This window comes from Pan troglodytes, chromosome 23 (genome assembly GCF_028858775.2).
Source record: "Pan troglodytes isolate AG18354 chromosome 23, NHGRI_mPanTro3-v2.0_pri, whole genome shotgun sequence".
NCBI classification, from domain to species: domain Eukaryota; kingdom Metazoa; phylum Chordata; class Mammalia; order Primates; family Hominidae; genus Pan; species Pan troglodytes.
Window position 1 is genome coordinate 21845106 of NC_086016.1, and position 20819 is coordinate 21865924.

The window sequence follows — 20819 nt, forward strand, 5'->3', positions numbered from 1 at the left end:
CAGCTCAGAGGATCCTGGAGCAGAAATGTCACTGGTGGACAAACAGAAGAAATTGAAACAAAGTCTGGGTGCCAGTTATTATCATGCACCTATGCTCTGCCAGGAGGGCCGTGCGGTGTGCGGTGTGCAGTTGCGGTTGTGGTGTCCACGCCACAGAGAATTCAGCACCACAAAGGCCGATCTGGGCAACTCGGTCCCGTCCAAATCTCCATTGGGGTTTTGGAGAACCTGCCAAACTGATGTCAAAATGTACCTGGACATTTGGAGCACAAAGACGTGCACAGCCCCCGTGGCTCTGCTAGGCGGCAAGGCTCAACATGACACTGCAGGGAGGCCGAGATGGGGGTGTCCTCAGCATGGAGAGGGGCCAGGGCCAAGGGAGGGGAGGTGTGGCTGCACACCATGCTCATATGGAGGGAACCCATGTAAGCCCTGCGGGGAGTGGAGGACTGACTTGTTTTTCCAGGAACTTTAACATTTTTTTTCTTTGAGACAATATCTTGATTTGTTGCCCAGGATGGAGTGCAGTGGGGTGATCACAGCTCACTGCAGCCTCAAACTCCTCCCTCAGATGATCCTCCCACTTCAGCCTCCCAAGTAGCTGGGACTACCAGCATGTGCCACCACACCCAGCTAATTTTTGTATTTTTTGTAGAGACGAGATTTCACTATGTTTCCCAGGTTGGTCTCGAACTCTGGGCCCAAGCACACCTCAGCCTCCCTAAGTGCTGGGATTACAGGAGTGAGCCACTGTGCCCAGCTTAACTTTTTATTTTGAATCAGTTTTGAACTCACAGGACAGTTGTGAGAACAGCACGAAGACCCCCTATGCCTCCTGCTGCAGTGGCCTGCTTCTCCCAGCCCCTCCTAGCCCTGTGCACACAGGTGAGCCTCTCACCAAGAACTCCACCTTGTCAACACCGCATTCTGACCAAGGGTGAGCCCCAACAGCCCACAGCCATCCTGGGGCATCGTGGCCTGTGTGGGGCCTCGCGGGGCCCCGGCTGCCTCTGCCCCCTGCATGGCCCCTTCTCTCTCCCTGTCTCTGCCTCTCTCTCATGTCTTTGCACTCCTTCCTTCCCTGGGGACGAGGCCCAGGCCCATATTCCTCAGATGACACCAGTCGTCATGCTGCGAGGCACACGATGTGACCTGCCCACCATCAGGGGTGTCAACCCTGATCGCCTGGTCAGGACCCATAGTTTTCAAAGGCTCATCATCCCTAATTCTGATCATTTATTTTAGTGCTCAAATTGGCCCAGGCTAATGGGAGTCCCTGCAGGCTGGCTCAGAATCCTCTGACGTGGCCATCTGCGAGATGTCCAGACCTAGAATCTGCCATCTCCCGGGGAACCCTCACTCAGCTTAGGACACACAGGCATTTAGAAGCCAGGACCTGGGTGTCCACCTGCTCACTGCCAGAGTGTGCCCCAGCCACCAGGCCCCTCCGCACACAGGCGAGGGAACACACACATGCCTCACACGCATGCACACAACACACAATCACACACACCACACACCTCATACACACCTCACATACATACACACCACACAGGCACCTCACACACACACAACTTACATACACAAACCTCACACACACAACACACAGGTTCTTTCTCACCTTCCCCCTTCTCGTGTCTGTAACTCTCCTCTCTGGGCAGGGACAACCCTGGCCTCTGTTATCCTGGAGATGTTCACTGACATGCCCAACAAGCGAGCCTGCCACCTGCCCTCACCAACCTCCTGGCCTCCTAGGCTGCCGCTGCTACACCACCCCCTCAACCCTGCTTCTTTGACTGCCTGGCACCCCCTTCCCACCCCATCCAAGGGGCACTGAGGTGGGGGAAGGCGGGACCGCTGGGTACCCACATGGAAACACAGGGCCTTCACTGCACACCGTAGTGAATTCCAGCTGAACCATGGATCTACAAGGGACAACAGTAAAGTTCCTGGGAGACATGGAGAGAGGTCTCTCGGACCTCGGTGCAGGAACTCCCGGCAAGACACAAAGGCACTCTCCATAAGGGGAAAGCCTGGCAGACTTGAATCAACTCCATTAAAATGAGTAACTTTGTTCATTAAAGACACCATTAGGGGCCAGGCACAGTGGCTCATGCCTGTAATCCCAGCACTTTGGGATGCCAAGGTGGGCAGATTATGAAGTCAGGAGATCATCCTGGCCAACATGGTGAAACCCCATCTCTACTAAAAATACAAAAATTGGCTGGGCGTAACAGCGCATGCCTCTTATCCCAGCTACTCGGGAGGCTGAGGCAGGAGAATCACTTGAACCAGGGAGTCAGAGGTTGCAGTGAGCCAAGATCATGCCACTGCACTCCAGCCTGGCAACAGAGCAAGACTTTGTCTCAAAAAAAGAAAAAAAAAAGTAAGAAAAAGAAAACAGCGACAGCTGACTGCAGCTACATGCAACACACGGAGCTCACGGAGATAAAAGCTGAGTGAGAGAAGTCACACACAGATGCTGCTCCTTATGTCTCCACGCTTCCAAAGAAAAAAGCAGACAAAATAGTCTATGCTTTTCAGAGACATACATTCATAAATATAGCAAAAATGAGGCATGAGGGGCTACCTCCTGGGGCATGAGGGGCTATCTCCAGGGAGAGCAGGTGGCAGCAGCTCGGGGATTCAGAGGCTCATGGGCCCTGCGCTCTACTTCTTGACTGGAAGGTGGTTGCTCAGGTGCTCACTCAGCTGTAATACAATGCTCTGAACACTTGTCTTGCACTCTTCTGTGAGTACATTATACTTCACAAGAAAAAAGATTAAAAAACACCCTGCCGAGGTGGCTGTCGAAGGCACAGGTGTGTCCTTGGCATGCGGGAGGCTGAGGGCGTCCTCCCACCTCCCATCAACATGAAAGCCATCACTTCCTTCAAGGGCCACTTGGAGAGACTTGGCTTCCAAACACAGCTGAGCGCAGGCCGGGTGACGGCCCACAGGCTCTAGTACAGTGCAAACGCACCTGGCACTCCACACCTGCAGTTTCCGTCCACAGACCCCCTGACCCGTGGCTGGCTCTGCCTGGGAAGCGGCCACTACAGCACCATCTCAGCAGGAAGGGGAGGTGCCCTCGAACGTCAGCTCCCAGACTGCCCACCAGGCCTGGCACAGCTTCTGTCTGCAGGACAGCCTGATACCACAAGGCACCTACGCAAGGGACCACCAAGGGCTACATTGTGGCTGAAAGCTCAGGAGGACACTTACGAACAGCAGCTCCTGATGCACATGGCCTGGTGGGGTTCTAGAAATGAAGTCTACTCTGACAATCAAAGACCAAACCCACTCTGAGGCCTCCTGCACCAGTGGTGAGGGATCTGGGTCGGCTTGGCCAGAATGCAGGCATGACCACACGGGGCTCTGCAAGCACACAGGCTCAGGGCCTCTGCTCTTCAGGACAACCCTGGTGCCTTCGTCACCTGCAGCCATCTCCCAGGTGGTAGGCACCACATGAGTCTAGCACAGACATGTTTTGCAGACTGGTGGGGGCCAGACAGGCCTCATTCTCCAGGGACTATACTCCACAGTGCCATGAACCAGGCACCGAGTCCAGAGCAGGAGAACAGGCCTGTCCTTCTGGAGTTCTGGGCTGTGACGGTGATGGCACGGAGTTCCCTGAATATGACGCAAGGCAAATCCCAGGACAGCAGCAGGCCCGTGCTCAGGATTCCTGGGCTGGTGGCAGCGATCCCCACACAGGGGCAGATGTCACTCTGATCAAGGACAATAGCCTGCTCCAGCATCCAGGCAGCCCAAAGGAGGACTTGTTGTCAGCCCCTGCAGGCCTTCCCTGTCCCACCATGCCCTGTCCCTCCCACTCTCCATGGGAAGCAGAGAAGCCCCTCATGCACCTGCCCCTGCCTGCTGCTTCCTGGCCTACCTCCGGCCTGGTGTCTCAGCCCCATCACCTCCACAAGACCACGGGGGCGATGTCAGAACACAGCCCTGGGCTAACCCTCGGGGGCTGCCCCTCCCTGCTCTGCTGCCAGCTGCCCAGCACCCAGCCCCACTGTCCTTCACCACACTCACAGGCAGGCCCTTCAGGGCCGCAGCACATGGGGTCTCCCCCACCAGGACTGCCAGGCCCTCTTATTCCTCCGCCACCTCCTGCTTACCCAGCAGCTGCACCAGCGTGTGAAGCAGGGCCCTGTGAACTGGGTAACCTCAGGATGAGGCTCTGCCACCCATGCAGGAGGATGGTGCCACGGCCACAGGAGGCCAAGTTGTAGAGGGGCTGTGGTGACTGGGACCTGGGCCCATGGGATAGAGGCAGAGGCTCATCTGAGGAGGGGCCTGGGCTCAATGTGGACCCCCGGCCAGGGCGAGCTCTGCTGAAGGCACAGGCTGACACTGCAATGGGGACACAGCCATCGCCATATGTTCACTAGGCTCTTCCCAGCAGGCACCTGGCCAGACAGCACAGCAGTCACGGAGGGTAGGGTCACACTGTCTCGGGATGGGCTAAGGCCTCGTGAACCATGGGGGCACCCAGAAACCTGCCCTTGTGCTAAGCACAGGCTAGAACAGTGGGGTCTGAATACCAATGGGGACAGACCACCTCTGTGGACCCTTCCTGCTGGGGTACAGTCTGGACAAGTAATCCCCAAGTGATGTGTAGGGGACAGAACACACACGTGAGCTCAGGGCCCTGAGGGAGGAGACTGCAGGGGTAGAAACCACAGGAGACACTGCAGGGGGGACCAGGTGGGGAGATGGCCCTCACTACCACGCCCACTTCAGAAACGAAGAAGCACACTGCTGTGGGATGGCACTACACACCCAAGCCCGGCGCCCCGCCCCTGGCCACTCAGCCACCATCTTGCCGGCCACATAGCCATATGTGGCACAACATCAGGGGCTGGGCCCTCTTGGGAAGAGTCAGGTGCATTGTCATAACCTAGTGAAGGGACACACACGGCCAGGGCTGAGCTGCCAGAACTCCCAGCTCCTAGGGCCTCCACTGACACCGTGTGTGACCTGCCATGCTCATGGCACACGGCCCAGGCAGGATGGGCAGTGGGCAGGGAGGCCCTCCTTGGGACCACTGCCTGCATTCCTGAGCCTGTACTTCATCCCATTCTCTTCCTCTCAGCAAATGCCCTCACCCCTGCCCAGTTTCCCAAGCCACGACCCAGTGCCCTTGTGAAGGCCCTCCCACCAACTTGCGCCTGGGCTCACCTCAGATGTCACCAGCCCTGGAGCTCTGGCCTCCTCACCTGGCACCTCCTGGCTCCAGCTTGGAGCATGAAGGGTCCAGTGGAGATGGTGGAGATGCAGAGGCAGACCTGCCTGCCTCCCTGCGACAAGGGGCTGGACCTGCACACCCTGCCCTTGCTGCGGACCCTTTGCTGGCCCCTTCTGGTTCCCCTACCCCATTCTGCCCCTCAGTGGGGGACACCAGGGCCTCCATCAGAGAGTTCCTGACTCCCCCGAAGGCCACACCTGGCTCCTGCACCTTGGAGACCCACCTGAGGAGCTGGTGCCCCTGGGGCAGCGTCTGCAGCCAGGTCACACACTGGCCGCCGTGGCCATCCAGGGTGGTGACCGCTCTCCGCGTCTGCAGGCTCCAGACGTGTACCAGGCCGCTCTGAGACCTGTTTCAGACAAGCCGAGCAGGGTGTCAGGGGGCAGGCAGAAGGGTGTGCTGAATGCTCTGGGGCCAGCCTGGAGGCCACATTGTGGGATGCGGGCATCTAGGCTGGTTGAGCTGAAAAGCCAACAGCTCTAAATATGAACTAAGGGCCAAACTGGCAAAGCCCTCCTCGCTCCTCTTCCAGAGAGGGGACCGGGGGACCCTCAGGAGCCTCTAGGGGTAACTCAGGCAGATGTGCTTCTCTGGAGGTAGGGGGAGCCATGCCACAGTAATGCACGCTGGGTGGTCGTGCCTGCTCCTGCGTCTGTAACAAAGAGTGTGTGTGTCCCTGCCTCCCCCAAGGGACAGTGTGTCTCCCGGTGGGTGCTGAAAGCTCAGCAAGCCTGGGTGGCGAGCAGTCCATGCCCCTTGGCCAGCACCCTCAAACAAGTGCTGGGCTCCTTGCTAGCTCACGACCTCCTGACTTGGCCCCGGGTGGCCTGGGGCTGGGGCCGCAGCTACTCACCCTGAGAAGAGGAGCGGGCGCCCCTGAGCCTGGGCTCCTTCACAGAAGTGCAGCGCATGCACCGGTGACTGGGTGCCTCGGAGGACAAACTGGGGGTCTGGAGGTGGCGGCGGGCAGGGGGCCGCCATGCTGGGCAGGATGCAGTTACCTGGGCACCAAGGGAGGGCGTGTGAGTGACTGCGTCCCTATTCCCACCCTCTAGGAAGGCTGCTCAGGCACAGGGGTGCTTGAGACACTGCCCCTGCTCATTGGCCCTGGCCCTGTGCCCCTCCTGGGAGAGGCGCCACTGTTCCCCAGACACTGATGAACGGCCTGTGGCTACAGAGGCACCAGTTCCCTGCACGGCGGTGAGCCCAGCAGAGAGCACAGAGCTCACCCTTCCCCCACTGCTGGGGGAACTGGGAGCCCCATGGATGCCAGCCCTCCTCGCACCGTGCCTGTTGGCCTCTGCACCTGACTGGTGCACCCGCTTGGGCCCCACCTGAGCCATCCCTGAGTGGGCACAGCGGCATCCAACACTTCCTCGGCCACTCTGGCCTCCAGGGCTTCCTGTCCACCACTGGCTGTGCCCTCCGGCTCCCCAGATCCCAGCGGCCACACCAGTGCTTTCCCACTCTGGCCATCTGCATGCCGGGACTGCCAGTCCTGCCACTGGGCTTGGCTGAGTCCCGCCCTCTGTCCAGGGCTCACTCCAGTGTCTCTCTTGGGAGCCACCCTCCCTCCCTGCTGGCAAATCCAGTCTCCCTTCTTCTCTCCTCCCTGCTGCCACCTCTGCCCGTGGCCAGCTCGGGGATCAGGGGAAAAGAGGCACACAGGGTCCCGGGGGGCTGCTAGGAGGAGCCTTCCTCTCACATCTGCTGGGCCCCAGGCCTGCCCCGCCACAATTTCTAACCACTATCACCACCCTATAAGGCGGCAGCACCCCTTTTACTCTTGGGGAAACCGAGGCAGAGAATAGTCACTGAGCTGCACCAGGCCCCTGGCGCTGAGGCCTGAAGTACTCTAGGGCCTCGTGGCACCACTGAAGGGCAGAGTGGCTGGGGCAGAGTCGCCATGCGGCTCCTTAGGAGAGCTGCGGTCACAGATGAGCAGCTGTTCCCCAGACCACTGGGCCTGTGGGGGAGGACTGCCGGGCCACCACCCACCCAGAGAGGCTTCCCGGGTCCCTGCCGAGCCCTTCCAACCACTCAGACCCACAGGGCCTCGCACTCCACCTCAGCCCCACAGCTGGCTGCTCTGTGGGGTGGCCCTGGAGCCAGAAGCGACCAGCTCCATGTCTGTCTGCCTGCAGACCCTGAGCTGGGCTAAGGGCTCAGAGGGAAAGGCCAGGAGCAGACCACTGGGTGGCTGGGGCAGCCTGTCACAGGGGGCCTTTCCCACTGGGCTCTGGGACAGTGGGGCAGGCCCCGGCCCAGCCACCTGCAGCCTGCACACAAGGCAGGGAGGATGGCCCACGGCAGCCACAGCCAGCAGAGGGACTGGGGCCAGTAAAGGACCAGGGCAGGGGAGATGGGAAGGACTCTTCAGAAGGGGCTGGGTGGTAGGCGGATGGGGGTGCAGGTTCAGAGGCAGGAGTGCTGTGGATGTCTGGAGGCAGCTGTCCAGGGTGCCCCTTCAGCAGCACTGCCACCGCCAAGCCCTGCCTCTCCCCTTCTGAATACACGCCAGCCCTCTCCTTACTCTCTTCAGGAGAGGCAGCAGCAGCCCAGCTGCGGCAAAGGTTCAAAACACCTGAGAAATGCCCCTGCCAAGGTGTCCTGCAGAGTGGAGGGTGGACAGCAGCCAGTGCCCAAGCGGGCGGCATGGGGAGGGCAGGAGGCCTGGGAGGGGCCGGGCAGTGACTCCAGGGCGCAGGTCCACCCTGCCTGGCGAGAGACCTTGGGCAGCCACTCTACCTCCCAACCCTGCCTCTCTCAAGGGGTTCCGAAGACAATGCGGAGTTCCCTGGGATATCCTTTACTAACTGCCAAGTCCCATTTTTCCTTTTCTGTTTTGAGGGGGATGAGAGAGGTTTCGTCCTCTCTCACCTTTGGCTGAAAGCCAACTGATCATGCCCAAACTTAAGGGTGGCTTCCAGGGGAGGCAGAGGGACCGGACCCCACACTGCTCCCAAGACCCACGGTCCCTGCTCCAGCCTGTGATGGGGAAGACTCCTGAAGACGCAGCCAGGCCGGGGCCTGGAACAGCTGCCCTCAGCGGGCTGGCTTGGAGGACAGTTCTCAGAAGCCACTGCCTGCTTGTGCTATGCCTGCCAGGTAAGAAAGGCAAGCTAGCCAGGGGGACAGGAAGGCAGGGCCCAGCTCCAAGAGGAGCCAAAGAATGCAGACCCGGCAAAAGCACCTCCACCTAGCAGGAAAGCACCGAGTCCAGGATGGAGGGTCCCTCCCATGACTCCAGTCCAGGAAGCAGAGCCTGACAGGTCACCTCTACACAGGCTCCCCTGTGCAGTCCAGGCACGAACACACATTAGACACACGCTATGCACACACATACACACACATGCACATGGTGCACACAGACACATGCAAAACCCACACATAGGACACATATGCCTACACATACATGTTCACACACCCATATGTGCACACACACACATGCACACACACAGGCACACACTCATACCTACATACACATACACACATGCAGACTCAGACACTCAGGCACAGGCACTCACGTATGTGCACACACAGCACAGAGAAGCACACACACAGACAGCACGGCGGCCTTGGGCGGTGCCAGCTGAAGCCCGGCCCCCACATGCCACCTGCCTGGGGCCTGGCGGGAGTTTCCAGAACCTCACCAGCAGAAGGCTCATTCTCAGGTGATGAAATCAAGTTCTCCTCTATTGTTTCCCCAGAACTGCAGGGAACAAACCCGTCACGTTGTTACAACAACCAAAACGCACAGGCCAAAATGATGCATCGGCAATTAAGGGCTCCATCATTTCAAGTAATTAAAATAAATGCTTTATTTGAAAACTAATTAATTCTAGCTACATATTTTTCCCATGACAATATCCTAGGATTGCTTGATTTATGACATCTAATTATTCTTTATTAATCTAATTGAGAATCATCACGTTCCCCTATCTTGCCTGGCCCCAGGCTGTGGAGCAAAGGCCGCCCTTGCGCAAGGCCCGTGTGCGCCCAGCTGTCCTTGCGGTGGCCCCGGCCCAGCCCCGGCCCTGTCCTCCCGGAGGCAAAGGAACAGGAAACTTAATCCACAGAGCACAACTTTGGCTTCTGCCTGCTCTTCCAGGTGTCAAAGTGAGCCACATTCTTTGAAAAATGAAAGGCAGTCTGACACAATTTGTGTAACTCTAACAGCCCTTCCAGAGAAGCCACAAACACCCCTGAAAGCCCCAGGGAACAAATGGACGACAACAGCATCTGCCTGCAATGCGCCACCGCGGAGGCAGCTCGGCAGGCCCCAGGGCTCTCCCAAGAGGGGTCCAGAGCGCTCCTCTGGGTGTGGGGACCAGCGGGTAGGTGCAACTGGCAGAGAGGTCCACAGACACCCCACTCAAGGGAGGCAGGGGCAGGCCTGCAAATGTCCTGCTGGCGCAAACCCGCCCACACCTGCAGGGCCTTCCTCCCTACAGATGAAGCAGGGCTGCGGCAGTGGCTGGAGCCCATACACCACAGGTCCCTACCCAAGACATTCTCGGGCTCCTGGGGGTTCATGCCAGACAGGCCTCAGCTCAGCCTGGGCCCCCGCCCTGCCCTCGGGCTGCACAGCCCTGTGCTCAGTCCCCTAGCCCTTTTGTGGAAATCAGCAAAGAGTACCACGAAGTGAGCCAACGTGGGGAGCCACCACCCAGAGAGGCCACTGGCACCACCCCTGCCCACCCCAGCCCACCAGGTCCTCCCTGTCCCATTGGGCATGTGATAGCACAAGGACAGGCCGCACAGGCCGCTGGGAGTGCCTCAAACAGGACCCTCTGCCCCACTGCATATCTCACACAAGGGCATGGAACTAGCTCCAGCATCCCCTGAGGAAGCTCCAGCCCATACTCAGCAAGACTAAAGACTAGGTCAGCACCCCTTTACACCAGGACGGACACCCTGGGTGGCCCTTCCCAAAAAACAACTAAAGATGTTGATAAAAGTTTCTTAGAAGGCCAGGCATGGTGGCTCATGCCTATAATCTCAGCACTTTGGGAGGCCGAGGTGGGAGGATTGCTTGAGCCCAGGAGTTCAAGACCAGCCTGGGCAACATAGGGAGACCTTGTCTTTACAAAAAATAAAAATAAATTAGCCAGGTGTAGTGGTGTATGCCTGTGGTCCCAGCTACTCAGGAGGCTGAGGTGGGAGGATGGCTTGAGCCCAGGAGGTCAAGGCTGCAGTGAGCCATGATCGCACCACTGCACTCCAGCCTGGGGGATAGAGCAAGACCGCATCTCAAATAAATTAAATAAAATAAATAATTATCTTAAAAAAATTGTTTTAAACACAGCCAGGCACAGTGGCTCAGGCCTGTAATCCCTGCACTTTGGGAGGCCAAGGCAGGAGGATTGCTGGAGGCCAGAAGTTCAAGACCAGCCAGGGCAACATAGTCAGACCCCATCTCTACAAAAAAAATAAATAAATTAGCTGGGCATGGTGGTGGGTGCCTGTAAGTCCAGCTACTCAGGAGGCTGAGGTGGGAGAATCATTTGAGCCCAAGAGTTCCAGGCTACAGTGAGCCACAGTCACACCACAGCACTCCAGCCTGGACAGCAAAGCAAGACCTTGTCTCTGAAAAAAATCAAAATCAAAATCAAAATATTAAACGCATCACTAAGTTGACAAAAAAAAGTCTGAGCTGCCAGAGGCCAAACACTAAGTAAAAGTGCAGCCTCGGGAGACCTGCCAAGCCTGCCTTGAGGGCATTTGCTGCACTAGTGACCTGGATTTCCAGCTCTGATGGCCTCTGGGGTGACAAAAGGCAAAGCTTAGGGCCCTCCTATGGTGGCTAACCTCCTAGGAGAACCCCAGTAGCTAGATGCTCAGTGTTAGGCTGAGCCAGCACTAAACCTACACCCACGGATGCCAGAAAAACACCAGTCCTCAGGTTTCAGCCCTAACTCACACCACCTTGAGAGATCCCCCACACTTCAGTCTGTCTTCTCAGAAGGAACCCACCTGCAACCCAGGCCTCAAGGAATTCACTTTAGAATAAGTCCTAAGAAGTGCAAGGTTGTAGTCAAAAATCACAAAAGTCAACAAGGCACTGTAAGTGAGAGTCATGAGAGGCAACAAAAAACAGAACTAGACCCACAGAGCAGAGCACTCGGGTATATAAGGCAAGGGTGCTTAACGCTCTTAAAGAAACAGAGAGGGAACTGCAATTACAAGTAGAGAGCAAGGGAGATGAAACATCATCACACAGATCCGAAAAAGGATCCAACTTGGTGAGAGGTGGTTGGGAAACAGGAGATGTGTGTTGTGCCAAGGTATTACTCTCCAAACTGTTTACTGATCACAAAAGGAAAATGTGTATCTTCAATGGAGACATCTGGCTGTCACCACTTTCACCACTGAGAAAAGCTAGCACTGCCAATAATGAACAAACTGGCATTGCTTATCTCCTGATGTGATGCCACAGACATGGCACCAACCTTGTGTGTCCCTGCCAACAATGCTCAACCTCAATCCAGCCATAAAGGAAACAATCAGACACATCCAGGTTACGAGACACTGGGCAAGACTACTAGCTTGGACTCATCAAAAAGGTCAGCATCAAGAGAAACAACCAAAGGAAAACGCCGGGTAACTTCCACATTAAGAGACCAAAGGGGCATGATGACCAAACATGACATATGAACCTTAGATCCTGGCTCTTAGATCAGATCCTGGATCAAAAAAAAGGGGGCTATAAGGGACATCTGGGGGATCTTTGTGGGTAATCTGAATATGGACTACAGATAATGGGGTGTTATTAATTTCCTTGGAAGGATAACAGTATTTTATGTAGAAGAATGTCTTTATTCCTACGAGATACATCCGAAAGTATTTAGGGGTGAAATGCTATAATGTCTACAATCTGCTTTCAAATATTTCAAAAAATTTCTCTCTCTTAATCTCTACCTATCTATGTATGAATATATAGGCAGAGAAGTAGCACAAATGTGGCAAAATGCTAACAACTGGTGACCACAGGTGAAGGTGTACAGGTATTTATTTTACTACACTTGCAGCTTTTCTGTAGAGTTAAAACCATAAAAGCATGCCAGAGGGGTGGAGAAAGACAAGTCCACACTGGACTCGTATCCAGAATATCTAAAGAACACAGAGGTCAACAGAATACAAAAGCAAACACCAAAAGAAAAATAAGCAAAAGGCTTGGACAGATATTTCACAAGCAACGTAAATGTCCAATAAATATATGCAAAGATGTTTAACCTAATTAATAATCCTGGGAATGCCTGTCAAAACTACAATGTGATATAATTACACTCTCAGCAGATTAGCAAAAAATTAAACAGTCTGTCAAATGTTGATGAAGACAGAGGACAACTGGAACCTTCTACCATGCTAGAAGGAGCGCACACGGAAACGACCACTTTGGAAAACAGTCTGGCTCCATCTTGCACACCGTATGACTCAGCAACCCTACTCTTAGATAAACACCCTGAAGAAATTCTCACAAGTGTGTACAAAGAAACTCACACTAGAATGTTCCTAGTAGTATTGGGTATAATAACAAAAACCAAAAACAACCCAAATGGCTAGCAACTGCAGAAAGGAACACATTGGGTAAATTCGTACGATAGAATACTCCACAGAACTGAAAATGAATCAACTCCAGTCTTACATGGATGAAGCTCAAAGCCATAATTCTCATCAAGAGACATGAAGGGAGTCAAAACTGAAGTCACAGACAGAAATAAAATGTTCACAACACGTATCTGTTCAAGGATTCATTCTCAGAATTTACTCCTTGACTCAGAATATGTCACTCAATAAGAAAAAGAGTGTAACACAAAGTAATTCCAAAACGCTAAAATTAGAGATGGGCAAAAAGGTATATGGGGCAAACAGAAACAATAAGAAAGTAGGGGTTGAAATACTAATAGCAGACAAAGTTGAATTCCAGCCAAAAAGCATTAGACTTGACAAAGACAGATAGTTTTTAATTCTTCATTGCAGTTTACAAAATGTAACAGTTTATTGCCAGGTGTGGTGGGCTCACACCTGTAGTCCCAACACTTTGGGAGGCTGAGGTGGAAGGATTACTTGAGGCCAGGAGTTTGAGACCAGCCTGAGCAACATAGTCAGATTCCATCTCTCAAAACAAATAAAAATTCGCTGGGCACAGTCGTATAGTCCCAGCTATTTGGGATGCTGAAGAAGGAGAACTGCTTGAGCCCAGGAGTTTGAGGCTGCAGTGAGCCGTGATCACACCACTGCATTAAAGCCTGGGTGACAGAGTGAGACCCTATCTAAAAAAAACAACTATATATATAACAGTTTTTAATATCTATATATAATATATAATTAATCTATGTAACAGTTTTTAATATCTATGCACTATATAACAGAGATACCACCTCTATAGAGCAGAAACGACAGGAGATGCAGAGTCACACAGAAAGAAGCCTACTAATGATTGGAGAATATGACATACTACTCTTTTTCTTTTCTTTTTTTTTGAGACAGAGTCTTGCTCTGTCACCCAGGCTGGAGTGCAGTGACGTAGTTTCGGCTCACTGCAACCTCTGCCTCTGGGGTTCAAGCAGTTCTTGTGCCTCAGCCTCCCGAGTAGCTGGGACTACAGGCACACGCCACAGTGCCCGGCTAATTTCTGTATTTTTAATAGAGATCGGGTTTCACCTCATTGGCCAGGCTGGTCTTGAACTCCTGACCTCAGATGATCTGCCCATCTTGGCCTCCCAAAGTGCTGGGATTACAGGCATGAGCCACCGTGCCCGGCCATAACATACTACTCTTAGTACAAGTCAAATCACGTGGACAATAAGTAGGCAGATAGAAGATCCAAAAAATACAACCAACAAGGTAGATACTACAGATCTATAATGGAACTTTATACTCTCATAACAGAGCCTACCTCTTCTTCTCAAGGGTACATGGGACATGTATAAAAATTGACTGTATATTGGGTCACAAAGAAATATCAGTAAGTTTCATAAAGAAGAAATATTTATAAATAAAATTCTATGACCACAGTGCAATTAAATTAGAAATTAATAAAATAAAAAACAAAAAGGTCTTATCAAATAGAAATTTAAAAACAACTTTTAGGTGAAATGGGATAACTGAAACCACAAAAATTTTTTTTAAATGAAAAATACTATGTACCAATTTATGAGATATATTTAAAGCTCTGATCAGAAGAAAAGTATAGACCAATACCAGTTATGACTATCACACAAAAATAGTAAGTAAAATATTAGTAAACAAGACCCAATATCACATTAATATACAGTGATCAAGTGGAATTTATCCTAGAAATGCAAGGTTGGTTCAAATAGGGAATTTATGAAAGCCATATACCGTATTAATAGATATAATGAGAAAAAGCATGTAATTATCTACACAGATGCTGAAAAAGCCTTTGACAATATTCAATGCCCATTTTTTTATTAAAATACGTAAACAAACAGACATTGATGCATTTCTTAGAGGTTAAATATATATATATACATCCCCCTTGGTCCTAAATCCAACATATTATTTTATGAAGAAATATTGGGGACATTCCCACTAAGATCAGAATGCCTGCTATCTCTACTACCATTCGACATTGTAGTGGCAGTATAAGCCAAGGCAATTAGTCAAGAAAAATTAAGTAGAGGTTTATAATTGGAAAAGAAGACATTAAACTATCTTCCTGTTGAGTATAGTGGTACACGCCTGTAGTCCCAGCTACTTGGGAGGCTGAGGCAGGAGGATTGCTTGAGCTCAGGAGTTTGAGGCTACAGTGTACTATGATCACACCTGTGACTAGCCATTGCACTCCAGCCTCGGCAACACAGCAAGACCCCATCTCTAGAAAAAGAAAACAAAACCATATTCCAGATTATATGATGGTATACATGGAAAGCCATAGAAAATCAATGATAAAACAGATTCAAATAATTAAAAAAAAACTTCAACTGGTAGCAGAATGTAAAACTAACATAGAGAATTCAATAGTCTCTATGTTATTTGTATACAATAACAATAAAGAGCACAATATTACTTGCACAAAAATAATAACCAGTTAGAGAAAATTCCCTTTATACCAAAGAAGATAAAATACTTAAGAATAACTTTAATAAATAAATATGAAAAACCTACATGAAGAAAATGTTAAAATTCTCTTGGAAGACACAAAAGTAGATTTGAACAAAGGAAAAAGGATCCTTTGTTCTTGGTTAAGACAATTCAACATCAACATAAAGATGTCTCTTCTCCCCAAATTAATTTATAAATTTAACACAACCCCAACGGAAACACCAGCAAGCTTCTTTATGGAGTTAGAGAAGTTGATATTAACACTCACTTGGATAAACAAAAATGTAGCATGCACAGAAAAACATGGGGAAAAATTAGCTGCAAAGGAGCTAGCCCTATCAGATACTAACAGGTACTCAAGTCTTTAGGATTAAAAGTATAGTACTCCTGTATAGACAGATGGATCAGTGAAATAGAAAGCCTAGAAATAAACCCAAGTACGTGTGGAAGTTTAATACATAAAAGAGGTGGTATCTCACATCACTGGAACAAAAATGGTTAACCATATAAAATCAGATCCATATCTTACAGTGAAATACACGAGCATAAACTCCAAGTGGATCTGGGATCCATATGTAAAAAATAAACCAAGCACTAGAAGAAAACATGGAAGAACTGCATTATTAACGTGGTTGTGGAAAAGGTTTGTCATGACTCAAAATTTAGATACAACGCCTGTAATCCCAGCACTTTGGAAGGCTGAGACTTGAGGTCAGGAGTTCAAAACCAGCCTGGCCAACATGGTAAAACCCCATCTCTACTAAAAATACAAAATTATCTGGGTGCGGTGGCAAGCACCTGTAATCTTTGTATAGCTACTCGGGAGGCTGAGGCAGGAGAACTGCTTTAACCCAGGAGGCGAAAGTTGCAGTGGGCCCAGATCATGCCACTGCACTCCAGTCTGGGTGAGAAAGTAAGACTCTATCTAAAAAAAATAAAAAATAAAAAATAAAATGGATAATTCTGACTATAGAAAAATAAAAATTTTTCATGCCTGTAATCCCAGCACTTTGGGAGGCTGAGGCAGGAGGATCACAAGGTCAGGAGATCGAGATCATCCTGGCTAACACGGTGAAACCCCATCTCTACTAAAAATACAAAAAATTAGCTGGGTGTGGTGGCAGGTGCCTGTAGTCCCAGCTACTTGGGAGGCTGAGGCAGGAGAATGGCGTGAACCCGGGAGGCGGAGCTTGCAGTGAGCCAAGATCACACCACTGCACTCCAGCCTGGGCGACAGAGTGAGACTCTGTCTCAAAAAAAAAATAAAAGAAATAAAAAGAAAGACAAAAATTTTAGCATTTGCATCTCAAAAGAAATTTAAAAATTAATATCTTTAAAATATAAATAAACTTTTCAATATTAAGGAAAGGCTAAAAACTCAATAGAAAAATGGGAAAAAGAGATGAATAGACATTTCAGAAAAAGCTATGAAAATGGCCATTAAACACATGAAAAGATATTCAACCGAAAGCTTACTCATAGAAAAATGTAAATTAAAACTACAGAAAAGCTTCTTGTTCTGGCAGGATGAAGTAAGCTCATTACAGCCTCTCTCTCAGGCTGACTGCAACTCAAAACTCTGGACAAAATATAAAAAGCAACTACCTAAGGCTGGGCACAGTGGCTAACATTAATCCCAGCACTTTGGGAGGCTGAGGTGGGAGGATCACTTGAGGCCAGGAGTTCAAGACCAGCCTGGGCAACATAGTCAGACCCTGTCTCTACGAAAAATAAAAAATATTAGCTGGGCTGATAGCGTGTGCTTGCAGTCCTAGTTACTTGGGAGGCTGAGGTGGGAGGATCACTTAAGCCCAGGAGTTCAAGGCTGCAGCGAGCTGTGATTGTGCCACTGCACTCCTCTCTGGGCAACAGAGCAAGATTCTATCCCGCCCCCCAAAAAATCCCAAAAAACAATTCTCTGAAAACAGAAAAGTGGGCAACAGCAGCCAGCCGGGTTTTGGAGGAAAGCAAAGCTTAGGACAGTGACCTACACAGAGACATGTTTCCTAGGTTATTCGTATGTGTGTTTTGGGGTGCTGCCCTACAGTTGGCCCTGGTTGCAGAGCTACCAGGCAGCAGTGGCTAAAACTTGGATAAAACTCCAAATTTCTAGATAGAGATACAGAGAAAAAGGTGCGCTACGGCCCCAAGAATGTGAGGGGAAACCCTGAAGGTTTACTGTCCCCCTCTCTCACGGTGCTGCCCCAGGGATGGCCCTGCACACAGAGCCCAGGGGAAAGTGACTCAGAGAGAAGCTTGTCTTTCTGGTCAGGGGAACCAAGGAAAGGGAACCCTGCAAGATGGCAAGGGGGGAAACTACAGAGTGGGGAGAGCTAAAAAAAGTTCCCCAATTCTGTGAATAAATACACAGAAGCCTCAAGCTCACCCCTGAGCTGTGTATACACAGGGCAGACCCAAAGCAGCACCAGCTGTAAGAAGGGAAGTAAACCACCACTCAGGTCTCAGGCTGAGCCCTGGGTGGCTGATGTGCGAGACAGAACCAAAGCAGCATGTCAAAAGCTCTGAAAATAAAAATGAGATTAAAACCACAGCCCACGGAGGGCGAGATGGAGCTTGTGCAAATCTAACTGGGTTGACTGCCTGCTAGCGCCAAACTCAGCTCTCTCTGGAGGACCTCACACACTATTCAACCCAGGATATGTCTAGGATATCATCCAAAATTATTCAGCATACAAAGAACCCGGAAAATGAGACCAACTCTCAAGGGAAAAGGCAATTTACAGATGCCAACCTTGAGAAGATTCAGATGTTGGAAATATCTGGTAAAAATTTTAAAGCAGCTTTATGATTATGCTGCATGAGGCAAAAATAAACATCCTTGAACTGAATGGAGGGAAAAGAACTCTCAGCAGAGAAATAGAAATTATTTTTTAAAAAACCAAACAAATACGAATTTCAGAACTGAATAATATCTGAAAAAAATCAATAATGGAATGGGAGATGACAGAGTGACATCAAGTGGGCCAGGCGTGGTGGCTTACATCTGTAATCTCTGCACTTTGGGAGGCCAAGACGGAGGATGGCTTGAGGAGTTCAAGGCTGCAGTGAGCTATGATCGTGCCACCGTACTCCAGCCTAGGCAACAGAGCAAGACCCTGTCTCTAAAATAAAATAAAATAGGCCGGACGCGGTAGTTCACACCTGTAATCCCAACACTTTGGGAGGCTGAGGCAGGTGGATCACTTGAGGTCAGGAGTTCGAGACTAGCCTGGCCAACATGGTGAAACCCTGCCTCTACTAAAAAAATACAAAAATTAGCCAGGCATGGTGGCGGGCGCCTGTAATCCCAGTTACTTGGGAGGCTGAGGCAGGAGAATTGCTTGAAACTGGGAGGCGGAGGTTGCCGTGAGCCGATATCATACCACGGCACTCCAGCCTGGGCGACAAAGTGAGACTCCGTCTCAAAGAGAAAAATAATAATAATAATAATAATATAAATATAAATATAAAATAAAAGATTGAGTAAGTGAAATTATTCAATATAAGATCAGAAAGAAAAAAGATTGAAATAAGTGGTTAGCATAGCAGGGACTTGTGGAATAATAGTAAAAGGTCTAACATCAAGGGCAGTGGCGTCTGAGAAGTAGAAGAGAGAAACAGATTTGGACCCAAAAATTAATTGAATAAATAATGCCTGAAATTTCACAAACTTAGAGAAAGACAAAAGCACATATGTTTAAGAACACGATGAACCATAAACGAACCATAGGATAAATTCAAAGAAAACCATATTGAAACATCATAAACTGCTGAAAAATAATAATGAAACCATGGAGGCCAGAAGGGTGGAACATCTTTGTTAAAGAACTGAAAGAAAACAACTCTATATCCAGCAAAATATTCTTTGGGGATGAAGGCAAAATAAAGATTCCCAGACGAGGGCAAATGAGAATTTCTTGCCTACAGATCTGCACTAAAAGAAATGCTAAAGTTCTTCAGGTTCAAAAGACATGATACCAGAAAGACATGTGGAACTTCAAGAAGGTAGGAGGAGCAATGGTAAAATGCGGTTTTATCACTTCAGTAAACATGTATGATTGTTAAAATTGTATTATCTGTTGAGGTTTTCAATATGGCAGTTATAACATAATGGAGGAGGGTAAGGGACCTATGTGGTTGTAAGCCTTCTATATTTTATTTGAAATGGAAAAATATTAACTCTAAGAAGACTGTGAAGGGTTAAGTATGTACACTGTCATCCCTGCAGCAACCATTAAAAACGTAACACAAAGAGATACTGCCAAAGTTCCAACAAAAAATCAAAACAATGTTTTAAAATACCTAAATAATTCAAGAGAGGACAGGAAAGAGGGGATAGAAGAAAAAAAAAGAAGAGAAGAAAAAGAGAAAACAACAAAATAGTAGACCTAAATATAACCATACCAATCATTACAATAAACATAAATGCTCCCAACATGCTAATTATAAGACCCAACTATAAGCTATAAAAAATAAAAAGGTGAAAAAGATATGCTATACAAATAATAAATTGCAGTGGATATATTAATATCAGGCAAAGTAGACCTCAGAGTGAGGAATATTATCACGGACAAGAAGAAGATACAATGATAAATGGCATCAATTCATAAAGAAGACACAAAAGTTGTAAATACTGAGCTAATAAGAGAACTTCAAAATGCATGAAGAAAAAACTGATGGAACTGAAAGTAGAAATAGATAACTACATAATTATAGGTGGAGACTTAAACTCCTCCTTAGTAACTGACTGAACAAGTGGCCAGGAAGTCATACAGAAGACCTGACTAATACTATCTACCTACTTGACCTAGGTGACATTTACAGAACATGCCACTCAGTAGAAAAAACACATTCTTCTCAAATGCACATGGAGCACTCATCAAGATAGGCCATATCCTGGGTCATAAAAGAAACCTTAAAAATGTAAAAAAAAAAAAAAAAAAAAAAAAACCTCACGCCTGTAATCCCAGCACTTTGGGACGTCGAGGCAGGCAGATCACGAGGTCAGGGGTTCAAGACCAGCCTGGCCAGCATGGTGAAACCCCACCTAAAAATACAAAAAATTAGCCAGGCATAGTGGCGCACGCCTGTAGTCCCAGCTATCCGGGAGGCTGAGGAAGAAGAATTGCTTGAACCCGGCTGGCGGAGGTTGCAGTGAGTCAAGATCGCGCCACTGCACTCCAGCCTGGGCGACAGAGCGAGACTCTGTCTCGGAAAAAAAAAAAAATGTGAAAAAACAAAGTATACAAAGTATGCTCTCTGATCATATGGAATTAAACTGGAAATCAATAACAGCAAGATAATGAAAATCTCCAAATATTTGGAAATTAAACAACACTGTTTTATATAATCAATGGGTTCAAGAGGAAGTCCCAAGGGAAATTAGAAAATATCTAAACTAAATACAAATGAAAACACCACATATCAAAACGTGTAGGATGCAGCTAAAACAGTGCTTAGAGGGAAATTTACAGCATTAAATACT

The 20819-nt window shown here is 49.4% G+C and overlaps 1 protein-coding gene across 1 annotated transcript in view; it reads right to left on the reverse strand.

Annotated features, from left to right (window-relative positions):
* Positions 1–20819, reverse strand: part of GNB1L (G protein subunit beta 1 like) — a 67143-nt gene that overhangs the window by 27412 nt on the left and 18912 nt on the right. Inside the window, exons 3-4 of the mRNA NM_001364717.1 lie at positions 6117–6264; positions 5487–5612 (exon numbers count right to left, since the gene is read on the reverse strand). Of these exons, the coding sequence (NP_001351646.1) occupies positions 5487–5612; positions 6117–6244 (254 nt within the window). The 5' untranslated portion in view covers positions 6245–6264. The remainder of the gene's footprint in view (positions 1–5486; positions 5613–6116; positions 6265–20819) is intronic.